Source organism: Doryrhamphus excisus, linkage group LG8 (genome assembly GCF_037039965.1).
Source record: "Doryrhamphus excisus strain RoL-2023G ecotype Guam linkage group LG8, RoL_Dexc_Guam_v1.1, whole genome shotgun sequence".
Lineage (NCBI taxonomy): Eukaryota > Metazoa > Chordata > Actinopteri > Syngnathiformes > Syngnathidae > Doryrhamphus > Doryrhamphus excisus.
Genome location: NC_136364.1, coordinates 23,481,477 through 23,500,080, shown reverse-complemented (window position 1 = coordinate 23,500,080; position 18,604 = coordinate 23,481,477). Strand labels below are relative to the sequence as shown.

At 44.0% G+C, this 18,604-nt stretch overlaps 1 protein-coding gene across 1 annotated transcript; it reads right to left on the bottom strand.

The window, feature by feature from the left end:
- Positions 1-16,143: 16,143 nt before the first annotated feature.
- On the bottom strand, positions 16,144-18,216 carry kcne4 (potassium voltage-gated channel, Isk-related family, member 4). The gene is made up of 2 exons (XM_078792586.1): positions 18,169-18,216; positions 16,144-17,176 (listed from the first exon to the last, which is right to left on the bottom strand). The coding sequence occupies exons 1-2, from the start codon at positions 18,212-18,214 to the stop codon at positions 16,626-16,628; spliced, it is 597 nt and encodes a 198-aa protein (XP_078648712.1). The 5' UTR covers positions 18,215-18,216; the 3' UTR covers positions 16,144-16,625.
- Between the last annotated feature and the right edge of the window lie 388 nt (positions 18,217-18,604).

Here is an 18,604-nt window from a genome sequence, read left to right as displayed (position 1 = left end):
CTACTGTATGGGTTCCTTATGTTCCCCTGGTCAGGTCTCTTATTGTGGTGGAGCTACTGTATGTGTTCCTTATGTTCCCCTGGTCAGGTCTCTTATTGTGGTGGAGCTACTGTATGTGTTCCTTATGTTCCCCTGGTCAGGTCTCTTATTGTGGTGGAGCTACTGTATGTGTTCCTTATGTTCCCCTGGTCAGGTCTCCCAAGGCAAACATGTCCTAATGATTGAGAAGACCCTGAGAAAAAGGGAGAGGGCAGCTGCTCGCCTGGCCCGAAGAAGACCCACTACCTGTGGGGGTAAGCGTAAGGGTCCGGTGCAATGTGCTCTGTGTGGCGGTGGGGGGTGGGTGACCTGGTCTTTGGCAGCCAAATAGGGGTCTCATGACATGGGACGCCACTTCAATCAGAGTTAATGCTGGAGGTTGAGACACCATGACTCACGTCCACTCACAGTTGTGGAACAAAATAGCCTCCTGGCTCGGTGCCTTAGTGTTGGAGTCGTCCCCAGTGAACCAGAGGGTCACTTGGGAAAGGGTCCTTACTGACGTTTGCGTGTACTGTACTTGCCAAACAGCACTTCAGAATATGCAGCCTTCTTGAAGTATTAGAGGGCTGCTAGAGCACCCCAGCTGATGACTCAGAAAATGGATGGTGTATGGTTATGGATATGGATATGGATATGGATGGATGGTGTATGGATATGGATATGGATATGGATATGGATGTGGATGTGGATATGGATGTGGATATGGATATGGATAGATGGTGTATATCGCTTTGTGTATGTTTACTTGGTTTGCACTCTACTCCATAATGTTTAGTCAATATGCAAAATCTTCATTTGCAACAGAATCCTTCCATCTTTTCCTTAAACGTTTGTAGGCCTCCACCCATGGATGACGTTGGTCATCCAACGTTGGATGAAGGAGCAGAAGGTGGAAGGTGTAATATCAGGAGCAGGCCCTCCCTGGTCATGTGACTTCTTCCTAATGGTTCCTCTTTATGACGTGTGTTGTCGCTCTCCTGCTGCAGTCACACATCCTTAAAAGTCCACTGATGACTCATCTACAGACTCCACCAGGAGTGGGATGGGTGGGGGGGGCGAGGGACTGCAGACTGCAGTGTGTGTGTGTGAAAGAGAGTGAGCGCACACACACACACACACACACACACACACAGTGGTCTCTATTTCTGGCAGCCTGTCAAGCGTCTACGCCAATGGATGACTGTGAGCTGCTTACGCTTTCATTCATAAATTCACTTCCTGTTTGTGTTTGATGATAAGTCAGGCTGTTCCCCGCAGCTGACCTGTCTTATTTTCATGCAAGCTTCCTCTATTTTCAGCCTTTTCACAGCATTACAAAAATAGGCCTTTAAGGAATAGGATCAGTATTTTTTGGTCCACCAAATGTGAGTACATTTGTGAGTACACTACAATATGTACACGTAGTTGACATGCTAAAAGGATACACCAAAATAAAAGCTGGAAAGGAGCTAGGAACGTTACACAGTCAGCTGTAATTTGTTGCTACCTTTAGATTGGGTCTATTAGCTCGGTGTAGTTTCAGTCTGATATGCAGTCCCACTCACATAGCACAATCAGAGTTGGGCAACAATTACACGTGACTGATGGAAAAATACCTGAAGAGTCACAATAGGTGATTGTTGTCACTTACACAAGCTTAGCTTTCACTTCTACACAAACATGACCGAAGGCTGCAGTGAGTGCGACAGAGAACATTTCTTGGTCTCATTTCTTCATGCTAACCTTTTCAATCATGTGATCATTGACTATCCAACAGCAACGCGGCTAAAGATGTATGCACATTTTAAAGGGCGAGGCACAATTCAGATTGAAGAGGTTTCTGTTTAGAACACCAAATACTGGACTTGAAAGCTTGAAAACTTTTATCCTATCATCCTTTCTATGAATTCCTATTTATCCTCTTCATCGGCCTTCATTCTGCCTTCACTCGTTGCAGAAAAAGTGAGGACACCCTTGTGAGGAAAAGAGATCGTATTTCAGGCTCTCTGGCGCCGTCACCGTCACGACTTCCATGGATTCATGCTGAGTTACGGCTTCTTTTCACCTTGCTTCACCCCAGGCCCAAACGTCTAATTATATTCCAAGGGAAAGTGGGACAAAGACTCATTTGAAGTCAGATTCCTAATTGGACTGTCCCTCATGGCTTCCACCAATCCTCCAGCACGTACTCGCAGTGTGGGTTTTATGTACGCATCACACAGTCTAATTGCTTAAGGTTGCGTGTGTGGCAGGACTACTGGTAAACACAAACCAATTTACAGCTCTCTTCCACCCCCAACGCCCCCCCCCCCCCCTTGCCTACTTCAAGTCACAAGTCTCTGGGCCTGGAAGTCGTCTTTCCGATAATGACAAGGGCGACTGTTGCAGCTCTCATAAGATGTCACTCCAATACGGTGCCAGACGTGATGCATTCACTGTCACCTCGGGTCCCGGTCTCATTATAATGCACTGCTGCGACTCTCCGTTTGACTCCCACTCGTGTCCTGTCAACACCAATGTCGGTAAAGTGGAACTCGCCCGGTGAGAACACAAGACCCAACATCAAGTGGTGGATGGCAGGATGATTCCCAACACATGGAATGCTGATGCAGCGACATAAGTGGTATCAGATGGTCGTAGATTGGATCATGCACCAACTTCTCCTACTGTCCTATCCAGTGTGCCTGGTGTATGTCCTATCTAGTCTTTGAGCATGTGTAACCTGCCTGCTTTATGGCGCCTGCACTGGACTGGGGTCCCAACGCAGGATCTTGGGAAAGGAAGAGCAGAGCACTGATGGTTGGGTCAAAAGCCTGGACTCTCACCCCTCCAACGTTCATTAGTGGAGCATTTGAGTCTTTTTCAGGCTGGAGCCTATCCCAGTTGTCTTGGGGCGAGAGGCGGGGTCCACCCTGGACTGGTGGCCAGCCAATCCCAGGGCACGTATAGACAAACAACCATTCACACTCACATTCATACCTATGGACAATTTGGAGTCGCTGGCATGTTTTTGGAATGTGGGAGGAAAGCGGAGTACCCGGAGAAAAGTAAAGCATGCATGGGGAGAACATGCAAACTCCACACAGAGATGGCCAAGGGGGGAATCGAACCTGGGTCTCCCACCTGCGTGTTAACCACTCAGTGAAAACAGCTTGAGTGTTGTGTCTACTGTAAGTATTCCCATTGCCAATTTTGCAGCTTTTGTACTGAAAGATGGAATCCTGATGGAATCCTGATGGAATCCTGATGGAATCCTGATGGAATCCTGATGGACGTTCCTGATGGACGTTCCTGATGGACGTTCCTGATGGCTTCTCGTCTCCTCAGCACCACTTGAGCGTGTTTGTCCCCTGGCAGCTGGCTAACTGCTCTCCATTCATTAGCAGCTTTGACAGACAATAATTGGGCTCCTTAACGCAGCTTGTTGGAGAGAAAGGGCGGGGCAGAGGCTGGGAATGAGTCCTGATCTTGATCTGATCTCGTCAGCCTCTTTTCTGTGTGTGGAATCCATTCCTGGCAGATTGGCTGGGGGCCTCTTCAAGGCGTTTATAGTCCGTCAGGGTGGACAAACAGAATGTTAAGTTCAACAGACTGTTTGCATCAGAAGCAGGAAGTACATTGAAATACTGCAGAAAGAGGTGCAGGATGTGGAAGATCTAGAAAGCCGGTGTGCATAGCCGCTCTATCGGAGTCCACAGCTGGATATAAAACGGCGCCCTTTGAATGTATCACTGCCAAACGGTCACATTCACACATCAGTCCGCTACCAGGCCTCCTGCATCCTTAATTGTTGCTAAGCGCCCAGCCAGAGACAGGAAGCAGCACCAAGACTGCGGATGTCTGCTGCATCCTCTCCTTCTCCAGCTTCCAGACGGCTTCAGGAAAAGTCCAGCCGGCATGACTCATAGGTCACATTTGTGTATGGGAAGGATATAGTGTGCATTGTGTACTGGATAGACGTGCGGCCACCTTGGAAAGGTTTCTCAGGGAGGGCTATCAGTCTGGGGTGTTTTATCGGAAGAGCAGTTTTATCGGAAGCATTTATACCCAACAAGGTATCTACTAGATATGTAAGTTATCAGCCCCCCCCCCCCTATTTTCTGGACTACCTTCAATCCGACAATCATTGTCTGCAAAAGCTGACATTCAAACATGAAAAAGGGTTTCTGTGTTGGGAACTCAATGATATGAAGAACACATCTGAACAGTTGAAGGACACGTTGTTCCGAACGCACCACAGCCCCCATAATTCCTATTTGACATTGTGGGAATTCGTTTGCAGCTCATGGTGACTCATGGACTCATGGACTCATGGTTGGGTGTCTGAGATGCAACGCTGATGTTTCTTCAAGCAAAACATGGTTTTGGCATCCAAGATTCGTGTTCCTGCTGCATTTGTTGCATTGATCTTATTATTCACTGTTGGCCAATATTACATCATATTTCTTATATTATATTATATTATATTATTGATCGAGACAAGGAAGGGATGCTAAAGGGGCCTGATCCTGTCAACATGTCTCCCTCGCTCGCTCTCTCTCTCTCTCTCTCTCTCTCTCTCTCTCACACACACCTGCTGATCTCCATATCATCACAATCCTGTAGTTGAAGGTGACATCACCCCAGTGCACAGCTGGTATCCATGGAGATCAGAGATGGTTCTCAGGATGGAGGAGCAGTTGACTTGCGGTGTCTGACTGGCTGTGAGACACATGGGAGGCAGGAGGAGCCCCCCCCCCCCCCCCCCACACACACACAATCACGGGCAGCTAGATAGGAATTAACTTACGACTTCTACCTTCCAAGCAGCTGTTCCACCAGAGCACCTTCCACCAGAGAGTTTTCCAGTGAGGGTGAATACACGAGTGCAGAGCAGCTGCTGGGCACTGCTGGGCACTGCTGGGCACTGCTGGGCACTGCTGGGCACTGCTGGGCACTGCTGGGCACTGCTGGGCACTGCTGGGCACTGCTGGGCACTGCTGGGCACTGCTGGGCACTGGAGTCCATGCGTTCATCATACAGCAATCATACATGGATAATATGGAAATAAGGCAGACCATGCATTGATCATACAACAATCATAAATGGATAGTATAGAATGGAAATAAGACAGACCATGCATTGATCATACAACAATCATAAATGGATAGTATAGAATGGAAATAAGGCAGACCATGCATTGATCATACAACAATCATAAATGGATAGTATAGAATGGAAATAAGGCAGACCATGCATTGATCATACAACAATCATAAATGGATAGTATAGAATGGAAATAAGACAGACCATGCATTGATCATACAACAATCATAAATGGATAGTATAGAATGGAAATAAGGCAGACCATGCATTGATCATACAACAATCATAAATGGATAGTATAGAATGGAAATAAGACAGACCATGCATCACAAGCTAATGTGCATAATACAATATTTCTGTCCATAAATATCAAATGCTGAATGCAAACATATTGAAGTCATGTTTTTTTGAATGATGGGTGCATTCCCAAACTGACCGGGGACTGCTGGAGCCCACTTCGATAGTCCCTGTTTTGTCTACAAGTCCTACAAATTTCCCCACTGAGGGACGAATAAAGGCATATCTTCATCTTAATCTTTGTTCATCAAAACAGAAAATTCATCAAATCAATCCATGCTAATCAACAGTACAGTCACTTTCTTAGGTTAAATCATTTCCCATGATTGGACCCCGGGCGGGGCTGCACGGTGGACGAGTGGTTGGCCTGTCTCGCTCTCATTGAAATGTAAAGCAATGAATATTACTGCCAATGATTACAAATAATCCTATTTGTATATTTGAAAGATGTGCACTTTTAGCATCTTAATGATATTAGAATTAGAATACTAATCATATGAAGTTTATATTCATTGTGTCCTCACTGAAGTGTTTTTTTTTTTATAAACGTGCTTTGTTGACAACAGGAAAGAATGTAATGAATCTGTTTCCACCATGTTTGCACATGTTTTGGTTTGCTGTGGAACACAGAGTGCAGTAATGGGTACTCGTCAGCAGGGGGCGGTGTGTCGGCTCTCCAGCTCTTTTAGGTTTGTTGCTCAGCTTGGCGAACTTCCTGTTTCCGCTTAGCAAGGAAATAAACATGGATGAAGTTAGCTGTCTTATTTCTTATTTTCAGGTGAGTAAGTCAAATACACAACCTAACTATGTTACAAAACGTATTCATGCTCAACAATGAGGCTGTTAAATAAATATACTTGGAACTTTTAATTATGTAAATGGGCGGTAAGTGTTTGCACGCTATGACGTCATCGTTCGCCAGTTGAGCCAGTTGAGTTTTAGGGATTCATTCATTCATTTATTCATTCATTCATTCATTCATTCGGAATGATGCTGGAGCCTATCCCAGCTGAGGAGATACTAATATTGAGTGAAATGAATGACGTTTAAACTGGCAGAGTGGTTAAAACAGTTAAAACGTGACGGCTCATGCATTGTTTTGAAGATGAAACAGTTTAAAAAAGTAACTATGCTGTTTCCGCTCCACTTTTCTGACCTCCAAATGTAGTTAGAATGTGGTATTGTTGTGTTAAACAATGCCAAAGTTTCAGATAATGAGGAAATTTGCGCATTTGAAAGTGAGCCCTAAAAACGCTGTGTTCCAGACGGCATCTCAAAGCTGTGCCTTTGTGATGTCACAGAGGAGCGGCCTTCCTTATGGGCGTAGCTATAGGCCAGGTACACCCTCTGCCCTCCCCCAAGCTCTGCTTATGCGTTTACGTTGCTAGCAATGGCTCATCAAAGTGTTTCTTTATGTTTGGCGTTAGGGAAAGCCACGTTTGTTTCCAATTCCTAAAGACGCCGCCATCAGGCACAAGTGGTTGGACTTCCTGATTCCCCAGCAGCGAAAGAAATGCTTTTGAATCAGTTTGTGTACAAATTTGCAAAAGATGTGACGTTGTCTGTCTCCTTTCTTTCTCTTTTCAGAAAGACGTTTAAGACGTTCCAGCCGGCACCTGCAACATGACCAGTGTAAGGCGAGCAAGCATTATTATATATTTCATTATTTACAGGATGTTTATACTGTGCTAATACCACCAAATGTATTGTTGTATCCACAGAATGTGTTTTCCATCCATTGTGCTCATGGGAGTACTTTCTTATGAGTACTTTTCTCTCATTACTAAGGACTTCTTAAGGATGGAGCCCAGACACGCTGTTCATTAGTAGAAATGACCTTGTTCATTGGCTCCCCAGCGACTGACTTCCTGCTTGCAGCTAATTAGACTGACCATGATAATATTACATGATTTTCTCATTAATGAGACACGGTGGTTATTCCAGCCTACAAAGTGATGAAACGTTGGATCGGGAGGACTCGTCATCTTCTTGACAGCATTTGTCATTTATAAACGCTGAACTCATATGCAGCATACTGTACATCCGTACTGTACATCCTTACTGTACATCCTTACTGTACATGCTTACTGTACATCCATACTGTACATCCTTACTGTACATCCGTACTGTACATCCTTACTGTACATGCTTACTGTACATCCTTACTGTACATCCGTACTGTACATCCGTACTGTACATCCTTACTGTACATCCTTACTGTACATGCTTACTGTACATCCTTACTGTACATCCATACTGTACATCCTTACTGTACATCCTTACTGTACATGCTTACTGTACATCCATACTGTACATCCTTACTGTACATCCGTACTGTACATCCTTACTGTACATCCGTACTGTACATCCGTACTGTACATCCTTACTGTACATCCTTACTGTACATCCTTACTGTACATCCATACTGTACATCCATACTGTACATCCATACTGTACATCCTTACTGTACATCCATACTGTACATCCATACTGTACATCCATACTGTACATCCTTACTGTACATGCTTACTGTACATGCTTACTGTACATGCTTACTGTACATCCTTACTGTACATCCTTACTGTACATGCTTACTGTACATGCTTACTGTACATCCTTACTGTACATCCTTACTGTACATCTTTACTGCACATCCTTGTTTACACCTCATTGTGCAACACTAAAAAAACTGAAAGGACATTTAGACAGCTGCTGCTAGCATAGCAAGCTATTGGGCTAACGTCGTTACCCTCTCCAGTTTACCTATTTGCAAATTAAGAAAGTGTTTCCAAAGGAGTGGGGTCGAAGGACGAAGAAAGAAGCCAAAACCACTTCCACATGGAATGGGAGAACTTTCCCCCCACTCTCTCATGTAGAATCCTGCATGTAACATGTCTTTATTATTATTATTTTTGGAAGCAATAATAGAGATGTTTGAACCATGAAGTGGGAGGGACGACTGTAGAGGGCCACAAAATATGCTCATGTGGGTTGTGGGTTTGAGCCCCCTTCTATGCCAAGTAATGGGAAGGTTGCGGTTAGCTTACACATAGCCAGCATTCCCTATTGGAAAACAATTCTGCCCAAATTGGAGGTGGACTGTGTTTGTAACATTTGTAACATTCCACTGTACCGCATGTACACGGATGAGTGATGGTTGCTATAGCAACAGCTGGCGGAGTGCATAATTAACCAAGCGTTATGGGTTTGCTATTCAATAGGCGGGTGTGTCGTTGAAACAAAAAGCCAAACCAAAAGCAAAAACGATAACCTAACCCTAACCTAACCCTAACCCTAACCTCGGCATTGGACTGGACGGTGCTCGTTAGGGAGCAACACAAAGCTGGCAGGAGGCCGACACCTCCCACCTCCCAGACTTCATTCATCACACCACACCACAATCATGGATTTGCAGACCTGCGTCCTCATTAGTCATATTTAGTCATATTGTCTTATCGCAGAGGCGGCCGATGCGGGGGGGAGGGGGGGGGGACTTCACGAAGAAGGACTTCCGCCTTGCTTTGTTGAAAAAAGGCTCGAGGTGCTACTTTGTATGACACAACAATTTTAATCACATCCACAACGTGTGGACTCGCTGGTACAGTATGGTACAGTACGGTACAGTACGGTACGGTACAGTATGGTACAGTACAGTATGGTACAGTGTGGTACAGTATAGTACAGTATGGTACAGTATAGTACAGTATGGTACAGTACAGTATGGTACAGTATAGTACAGTATGGCACAGTATAGTACAGTATGGTACAGTACAGTATTGTACAGTATGGTACAGTATGGTACAGTGTGGTACAGTACAGTATGGTACAGTATAGTACAGTATGATACAGTATGGTACAGTACAGTATTGTACAGTATGGTACAGTATGGTACAGTACGGTACAGTACGGTACGGTACAGTATGGTACAGTACAGTATGGTACAGTGTGGTACAGTACAGTATGGTACAGTATAGTACAGTATGGTACAGTACAGTATGGTACAGTACAGTATGGTACAGTATGGTACAGTACAGTATGGTACAGTGTGGTACAGTACAGTATAGTACAGTATAGTACAGTATGGTACAGTATAGTACAGTATAGTACAGTATGGTACAGTACGTCCAGTGTGTGCATTTATTGCACATTAGAAACATTTCCCCAGTAGCCTCCAAATACAAGAGAAATAGTGTGTATTTAGTGTATACGCAGTATAAGTATCTTAGTTCTTAAGTTCCCTTTGGGATCCATCAGCCTCATGACAGCACAGTGGAACATTTATGTTGACACCCCGAAATATCCAGATTATGATGAGCTGTGTTATTTTTGAACCACAATCTTTGACATGTGACCAAATCATGTATACTGACAATGACATTTTGTCAAGTGACTACAAAGTATTGTAGTTTTACTACAAAGTCAACTAATTGTTCATGATCAGAAAGTCCACTTTGTCTTGCCTTTAAGGAAACATAAGGAAACATATCTATAATCTATATCATATAATGACATCTTTTGAGACGCCACAAACGTCCCGCTGGATTAGCAGCAATGTTGCAAATGAGCCTTTGGCTTTTTGTTTCCATGGCAACCCCCACAAGCCAAGCGGCTCTGCCTGCAGTTTGTGTATGTAAACAAGGCAAGTGTAATAGTTCAGAGCAAGATGGGGAGGATCTGGATTGTCCGTGGAGAGTCGTTAAGTCAGTCAAGTCATCACCTGTGATTATGTCAAGGTGACAAAACCAAATAATATTAAAGATAAGAAACATTGGAAAAAAGGCTAAAAATGAGGGATGAGCCGCATTATTGATTATTGATCGTTATAAACGAGTATCTGTTACGAATAATACATTTTTGCCAGAGTATGGAAGGAGTATATTTAGTCATTATCCGTATTGGTGTTTAAAGAAAAAAATGCTGACGATGTGGTCACTCATCAGGCTCTGTGATCGAGCCCCAGCCAAGCACTTCCAGCCAAGCAGTCGCAAAGACGCCGCCCGGCTCCTCCACGGTGGATCAAAACAGGGCTTTTACCAGCATGCAAGACAATCCTCAGGCGAGTACTTCAACTGCACAGGGTCCCACGCAGACTCAGCCCGGACCCGGAACATCTACAGAGCTCCAGCCAAGCAGGAACACGGCGTCGGTGTCACAGGTTCAGGCGAAGAACATGAACCTCGTCATCCTCCCGCAACAACCCAGCATCCGAGCGTCCGACAGTCTCTCCCGAGACGCTCCTCACACTGCCTCCACTTTATTACGTTTCATGTAGCTCGCCTCCATTTGGGTTTGCATCAAAAGTGACTGGGTAAAGTTGACTCGTAACGTACTCGGCCTTGTAGGCGGGCTCGTATTACGTCAGTCACTTGGGCGTCAGGGGTAGCGTGGTCATGTGTTTTTGTCTTATTCCATGAAGTCATCATGGGACAGGTGTACTACTTACAGTACAATTACATGATAAGAATTGTATTAGTTTTCAGGTGGCAGTACACAGACGGTGGTAACGGTAACCGATTGACTGGCCACAAGTATGACCCCCCCCCCCCCCCCCCAATATGCCGCAGTACTCGTGTGGCAAGTTTAAACTTCTTTTGTACATGGCACGTTTCCCAAGAGAGCTGCACACGACTCGTCACTGACGCCGTTTTTCTCATCTCATTTGGCTGGTGAGACAACGTCACTTGGGAAACTTCAAGTACTGAAGGCTGTGTCTTTGGAGGAAAATAAATGTTGGCATTACTCAACTTCACACAGATCATTCCAAATAATCATAAATATAGCAACTCCTGATCATTTCAGACTTCAAATAATGTACACATGTAAGCCCCACACACGTCCGCCTAAACCACCCCCACTTCCGCTTTATGTCCCGCCCACCTAGAGTACAGCTGGATGGAGATCATTTAGATTGGTGAACAAATACAGATGGTATTTTAAATAAAGCCACCCTTCGTTGTGCCAGGCATTGAAAGCGAAGGCCAAGGGTGGTCCCATCGGTTTTCCACAACTGTAGTTTCATCCTACGTGCAAGACGGACCCTCCGTCTAATAACGTTTGGCCAGAGGGAGAAAAGAAGGATTAGACTTTAAACGGCAACAAACATTCATGGAGTGTGTTTGTGTTCGTGCCTCGCCAAAGACCGGACCCTCCAACCGACTCCCACGGGGGGACACCAATAACAAACATCCTGCTTCACAGTGTGGGCGGAGCTTTGTGCGTCCAATCGGCTTGATTACTCTCAGCCATCTTGCGCTTTGTCCTTAGAAAAACTCTTTCTGTTCGTCAGCACCACAGCTGTCGTTGCACATGTTCTTCCTAGGACGGACTCAGCGGCGCATCTCCCTCAGCTTCCTTTCTCAGAATCATTCAAGGTGGGACTCTTGGCCATCAGTTATTCACACGGAAGAAATAGGATTTGGAATGCTTCAGCAAGCCTTGATCCGACTCACGCTGCCTGGGCGGCCCAAAGAGGAGGGACAAACCGGGAGCCGATCTTCTTTAGTCCCTCTTTTGCTCAGGCCTCCTTCAAGTCAAAGACCGTATTGGGTTTTAACATGAACAGAAGATGGCGGTACGGCAAAAAGGAAATGTCAGGGTTTTAATGCCAAGCAGATCCAACCGTCATCCATTTTCTAGCGCTTTTCCTTTTCAGGGTCGCACCAGGCTGGAGCCTTGGGCCGCACCCTGGACTGGTTGCCTGTCAATCACAGAGCACGCAGCGAGACAACCGATCACGCTCGCATTCAAACTGTCAGTCCTCGCTCCTCCAAGGAAGTCAGGCCAGTCTGGCATGCAGACGTCGTTAGTGACGATTGTGTGAAATCCATGGTCTATTTTCTGTGCCGCCTCGTTAGGAATGTGAAAGATGTCCGAGGAAACGAATGTGACCTGATGGACAGATTATCCATCCATCCATTTTCCTCCGCTTATCCGGGTCCGGGTCGTGGACAGATTACACAACATTTTATTTTCATATTGGCCATTTGTCATACGGGGTGGCCGTGCTGGTGTTGATCCCAGACCAAGGACATCATAGAGTTTTAGTCTACTTTTTAGAATGCCGATATAAAATATGGAATTCAAAAACCGGTGTTCAAATTTAGCAAACAACAAATATAAATGTAACAAATAAATATAGTCATATAGGTGATTATTTACCTTCAAAGGCAGGTGAACCTCAGACATTTACTGACTACTGACTAACTGTTGTGTAATCCACCTGCTTCAGCCAGCCTGAAGGTCTGCAGAATGACAGTCGGGAGCGCTAGCCATCGAGCTGTCAACGCGATGTCCAGCTCTTGAAGGGGACCTATTATGCTCATTTCCGTCCCTTGGTATTGTGTTGTGGACTCCTATAGAGCAGCTACACACGATAACCAGCACAGAAAGCTTTATAGGTCTTCCAGAATCTGCACCTATTCAGCTGGATTTCTTTGGATTTCATGCTTCCCGCGATGACCGTCTCCTTTCATCTATTCCATCCTCGGGCCACTCCACTGGGGTTGGTCAAGGACTTCCGGTGTTGATATAAACGCTGCTTTTAACATCCCCCCATAGGTGTTGGATCCAATCCCATCCAGAAGTTGGACAGTCCAGTCCCAAGTTTGTCTACCTACCTACCTACCTACCTACCTACCTACCTACCTACCAACCTACCAACCTACCAACCTACCAACCTACCTACCTACCTACCTACCAACCTACCAACCTACCAACCTACCTACCTACCTACCTACCTACCTACCTACCTACCTACCTACCAACCTACCAACCTACCTACCTACCTACCTACCTACCTACCTACCTACCTACCTACCTACCAACCTACCAACCTACCTACCTACCTACCTACCTACCAACCTACCAACCTACCTACCTACCTACCTACCTACCTACCTACCTACCTACCTACCTACCTACCTACCAACCTACCTACCTACCTACCTACCTACCAACCTACCAACCTACCTACCTACCTACCTACCTACCTACCTACCTACCTACCTACCTACCTACCAACCTACCAACCTACCTACCTACCTACCAACCTACCAACCTACCTACCTACCTACCTACCTACCAACCTACCAACCTACCTACCTACCTACCTACCTACCTACCTACCAACCTACCTACCTACCTACCTACCTACCTACCAACCTACCAACCTACCTACCTACCTACCTACCTACCTACCTACCTACCGACCAGGATAGTCCTCTATTCAGAGAACTCATAGAAATTGACAGTAAAGCCCAATTTGACGCTGTTTACAATTTGAGATGTCCCCATTGGATGTCCTGGATGAAGGTAGAGACGTCCCAGTGACCCTTTCAGGTTCCTTAATTAGAGAGAAGATCTTCTAGCCTGGATTGCTGCTTCTCTTTTGCAGTGAGGAGACACCACTTGTAACCCCTTCCATGATTGGTCGTACCCCCGAGTTTGGTGCCTTGTTCAAAAACCTGAGTAGTCGTCAGGTCATCGTACGTTTTTGTCATTGTTGGGGGGGACTGGAAGCCAAAGTAGTGTCGGGAATTTTAACACCGAGAAAGAACCCACGGCGAGTGAACAGCAGCACTGATTGGATGAGTGGAATCAGTCTCACCACGCATTCTGATTGGTCTTTAAATAGACACCATTCAACCTTTTCCTGACCCCCCCACCCCCCACCCCACTGCACATCATGAGTCAGAAAATGTTCTGTTTAAACAATATATATATATATATAGTATATATATATATATATATATGTATATATATATTTATATCTTCGTGCTCCTAAACATAACCCCATTTATCCCTTCTTATCTGACTCCAAGTCTTCGAGTTAAATGCCACTACAAGGCCCCCCCCTGTTGGTCTATTGATGTACTACAACAAAAAGCCAGCAATTGTTTTCTGCAATTATTCAATATTTATCCCCCCCCCCCCCCCCCAGTCTACGTCTTAAATGAAGCCTTAAATGAGGCATATCTTAATCTTAATCTTAATCTCTTAATCTTACATGGTAACTGGTGCATCATAAATGCCAAATTGTACAGTGGTCATCTGCGTATGACATTATCATCAAAGATCATCTAAATGTACTGAATGATCACTGATTGGCAGATTGCAGATCAAGAAGCCACCAGCTGCCAGACTGGCTTATTAGCTATTAATAATCATACTAGGAATGACTCATAATTAGTAATCATTCAAGTGTTTCCCACCTTGTTATTAGCTATTAACAATCATACTAGGAATGACTCATAATTAGTAATCATTCAAGTGTTTCCCACGTTGTTATTAGCTATTAATAATCATACTAGGAATGACTAATTATTAGTAATCATTCAAGTGTTTCCCAGGTTGTTATTAGCTATTAATAATCATACTAGGAATGACTAATTATTAGTAATCATTCAAGTGTTTCCCACGTTGTTATTAGCTATTAATAATCATACTAGGAATGACTAATTATTAGTAATCATTCAAGTGTTTCCCAGGTTGTTATTAGCTATTAACAATCATACTAGGAATGACTAATTATTAGTAATCATTCAAGTGTTTCCCAGGTTGTTATTAGCTATTAATAATCATACTAGGAATGACTAATTATTAGTAATCATTCAAGTGTTTCCCAGGTTGTTATTAGCTATTAATAATCATACTAGGAATGACTAATTATTAGTAATCATTCAAGTGTTTCCCAGGTTGTTATTAGCTATTAATAATCATACTAGGAATGACTAATTATTAGTAATCATTCAAGTGTTTCCCACGTTGTTATTAGCTATTAATAATCATACTAGGAATGACTAATTATTAGTAATCATTCAAGTGTTTCCCAGGTTGTTATTAGCTATTAACAATCATACTAGGAATGACTAATTATTAGTAATCATTCAAGTGTTTCCCAGGTTGTTATTAGCTATTAATAATCATACTAGGAATGACTAATTATTAGTAATCATTCAAGTGTTTCCCAGGTTGTTATTAGCTATTAATAATCATACTAGGAATGACTAATTATTAGTAATCATTCAAGTGTTTCCCAGGTTGTTATTAGCTATTAATAATCATACTAGGAATGACTAATTATTAGTAATCATTCAAGTGTTTCCCAGGTTGTTATTAGCTATTAATAATCATACTAGGAATGACTAATTATTAGTAATCATTCAAGTGTTTCCCAGGTTGTTATTAGCTATTAATAATCATACTAGGAATGACTAATTATTAGTAATCATTCAAGTGTTTCCCAGGTTGTTATTAGCTATTAATAATCATACTAGGAATGACTAATTATTAGTAATCATTCAAGTGTTTCCCAGGTTGTTATTAGCTATTAATAATCATACTAGGAATGACTCATAATTAGTAATCATTCAAGTGTTTCCCAGGTTGTTATTAGCTATTAATAATCATACTAGGAATGACTAATTATTAGTAATCATTCAAGTGTTTCCCAGGTTGTTTGAACAGTTCCACTCTAACAGCCCTTTCCCAGCATGCCCTGCAGGATGAGTCATCAGCCCACGGGGGGGGGGGGGGGGGGTGATGTATTGTTGTGTTTGGATATAAAAACATGGTGGCCCCCCATCAATGATATTCCAGGATATCTACGGTGCTTTGACGCTTTGCAAATATAACATTTTCCATGGCGTCTCACATGGCGTTCACTATTCCAAAAACATCATCGCTATGAATCTATTAAAAACGCATGTATGACACAATTGAATCTTATTAAAATTAGGCTGTGTATATATGAATAATTCTGCTTGTACTACTTGTCCTTTATGGAGTTATGATATGATACATTCGGCCAAGTATGATCACAAAATGGTACAGTCTGAACACAAGCATGTATTAGAGAAACATGACAATTTTTAATTTATTTATATTAATATATTTGATTTTTTTGTAGTTTTTACGTAAATGACAAATTTATTATTTATCTTTATATTTATTTTTTTTTAAATTGTTGTAATCTGTTTATAATATGTGTGTATAATATATCCAGACTGCATCCACTATTCCAGGGGTGTCCAAAATGCGGCCCATGGGTGATTTGTGGCCCACAGCTTGTTTTTTATTGGCACAGTCTAGACAACAAAAGAAATGTTGATCAGCTTATCAATAACTAATAATAAGGCAAACCAAAGGGAAGCGTCTTTAAATATGTCCTTTTTGGAACACAACGGAAAGTATCAAAATGGCCGCCGCATTCTATCACCCGTGTTTCATCCCGAGTCTTCCCCACTGTTCTCTGATGCCCCCTTCAGAGTCTCCTCCGGACCCTCCCCGGTGCCGCTGTCCGACTCCTCCTCCTCGATGGCCAATCGCGTGTCCGCAGACGAGCACAGGGAGCTGACGCTACTTTGCTCCGTGCACAGAGCGCACGCCAACGGTGAGGGCAGCACGCCCTCGTGGCGGAGCTGATGGTTGCCGTGGTTACCGCAGAACGGCAAGGTCAACCTCACCGGCCGTGTTCCCGTGACATCGTCCACCCCGGGCGAGGCCAGACTGTGCTTCTTCGGGAGGGCGCCCCATTCTCGCTGCTCCTCCTCGTGCACCAGGCGCGTGAAGATGTTGGTCCTCCTCCTCTCCTTCCTCTTGGAGTGGAAGTAGCCCAGCATGATGCCGCAGAGGAACACCGCGTAGAAGGAGATGACGATCAACACGTACAGGTACGCCTTCCCTCCGCCGCCCTGCGCCACCTGTGCGCTCGGGTGGAGGCGTGTGGAGTTTTGGGTGGAGTTGTCCAGACGCTCCATGTTGTCAAGAGATGCACCTTCAAAGTCACATTCATTGGATGTCACACACTCTGCTGTATTCATTATAAAATACATCATGATGAGCAACATAAGCGGCCCCATCTGCTGGATTTGGTGGCTGAATGGCGACAAGTACTTCATTCTAGGCTGGGGGGGGGGGGGGGGGACTCTTACTGTTGGTACACACTACATACCGAGTTGGTACAAATATTCATCATTTTTACTTTATTGGGTTATTTTAGGATATTCTCACGCTTATCTCACGCTTGCAGGCGTGCTGGAGCCTATCCCAGCTGTCTTTGGGCGAGAGGCGGGGTCCACCCTGGACTGGTGGCCAGCCAATCACAGGGCACATATAGACAAACAACCATTCACACTCACATTCATACCTATGGACAATTTGGAGTGGACAATTAACTGAGCATGTTTTTGGAATGTTGGGGGGGGGGGGCGGAATACCCGGAAGAAAAGCCACGCATGCACGAGGAGAACATGCAAACTCCACACAGAGATGGCCGAGGGGGGAATTGAACGCCGGTCTTCTAGCTGTGTGGCTTGCATGCTAACCACTCGTCTGCCGTGTAGCCCTTGTTAGCATAATCGAGCATAACATACAGAGAAAGATATTAGGCTACAAAGTACATATTTTCACCAATGAAATACTACAATTATTACATACTTCAATCATTTGTGTCCAAGAACTTATTCCCTCAGTTTGTACACAAAGTACTACAGGCCTACTATAAATATAAGAATATCCATCCATCCCTTTTCTATGCCGCTCACCCTCACTAGAGTCGCAGGTACAATATACACCAAAAATACACCAAAAATACACAAAAGTTCCAAGTCTTTCAGTGAGCTGAAATGATTTGTTGCAATGAAACAGACTCTCATATGAGAAAATATTACTACCAAAATATTTGTATAAAACATAAAGCTCAGTGTTGCAAACTATTGAATATGAAAGGAAAAATAAAAAAACTACAAATGGTAATATTCTACTTACCAAGTGAGGAGACAAACGTCCTGAGCTTTTGACTGCAACTTCTCATGTGGCTCTACTGGACCTCAGATCTCCACCAAGGACTTCATTATTTATACACACAAACCCCGCCCCTGAACTCTTAGTCATGTGACTTCAACACCAAGGGACTGGACAAGATCAGCTGAAGCAGAATCCTCCATCCAGTTCCTGGTTCTTCTATGACCAAGATCTTACACAAGTCATCAAGTTCCTCATCACCATCCTAGTTTGGTTTATATTTCCTGACTTGACATCAGCAGCCAAGATCGTCAGTCAGTCAATCAGTCAATCAGTCAATCAGTCAATCAGCCAATCAGTCAATCAGCCAATCAGTCAATCAGCCAATCAGTCAATCAGCCAATCAGCCAATCAGCCAATCAGTCAATCAGCCAATCAGCCAATCAGTCAATCAGCCAAT

What these genes read in the sequence shown, in the direction of transcription:
- kcne4 (XM_078792586.1), bottom strand. Translation starts at nt 18,214, where the DNA reads ATGAGAAGTTGCAGTCAAAAGCTCAGGACGTTTGTCTCCTCACTTG. An exon ending in GACGTTTGTCTCCTCACTTG is followed by an intron (nt 17,177 to 18,168) that starts GTAAGTAGAATA and finishes GTGACTTTGAAG; the next exon opens with GTGCATCTCTTGACAACATG.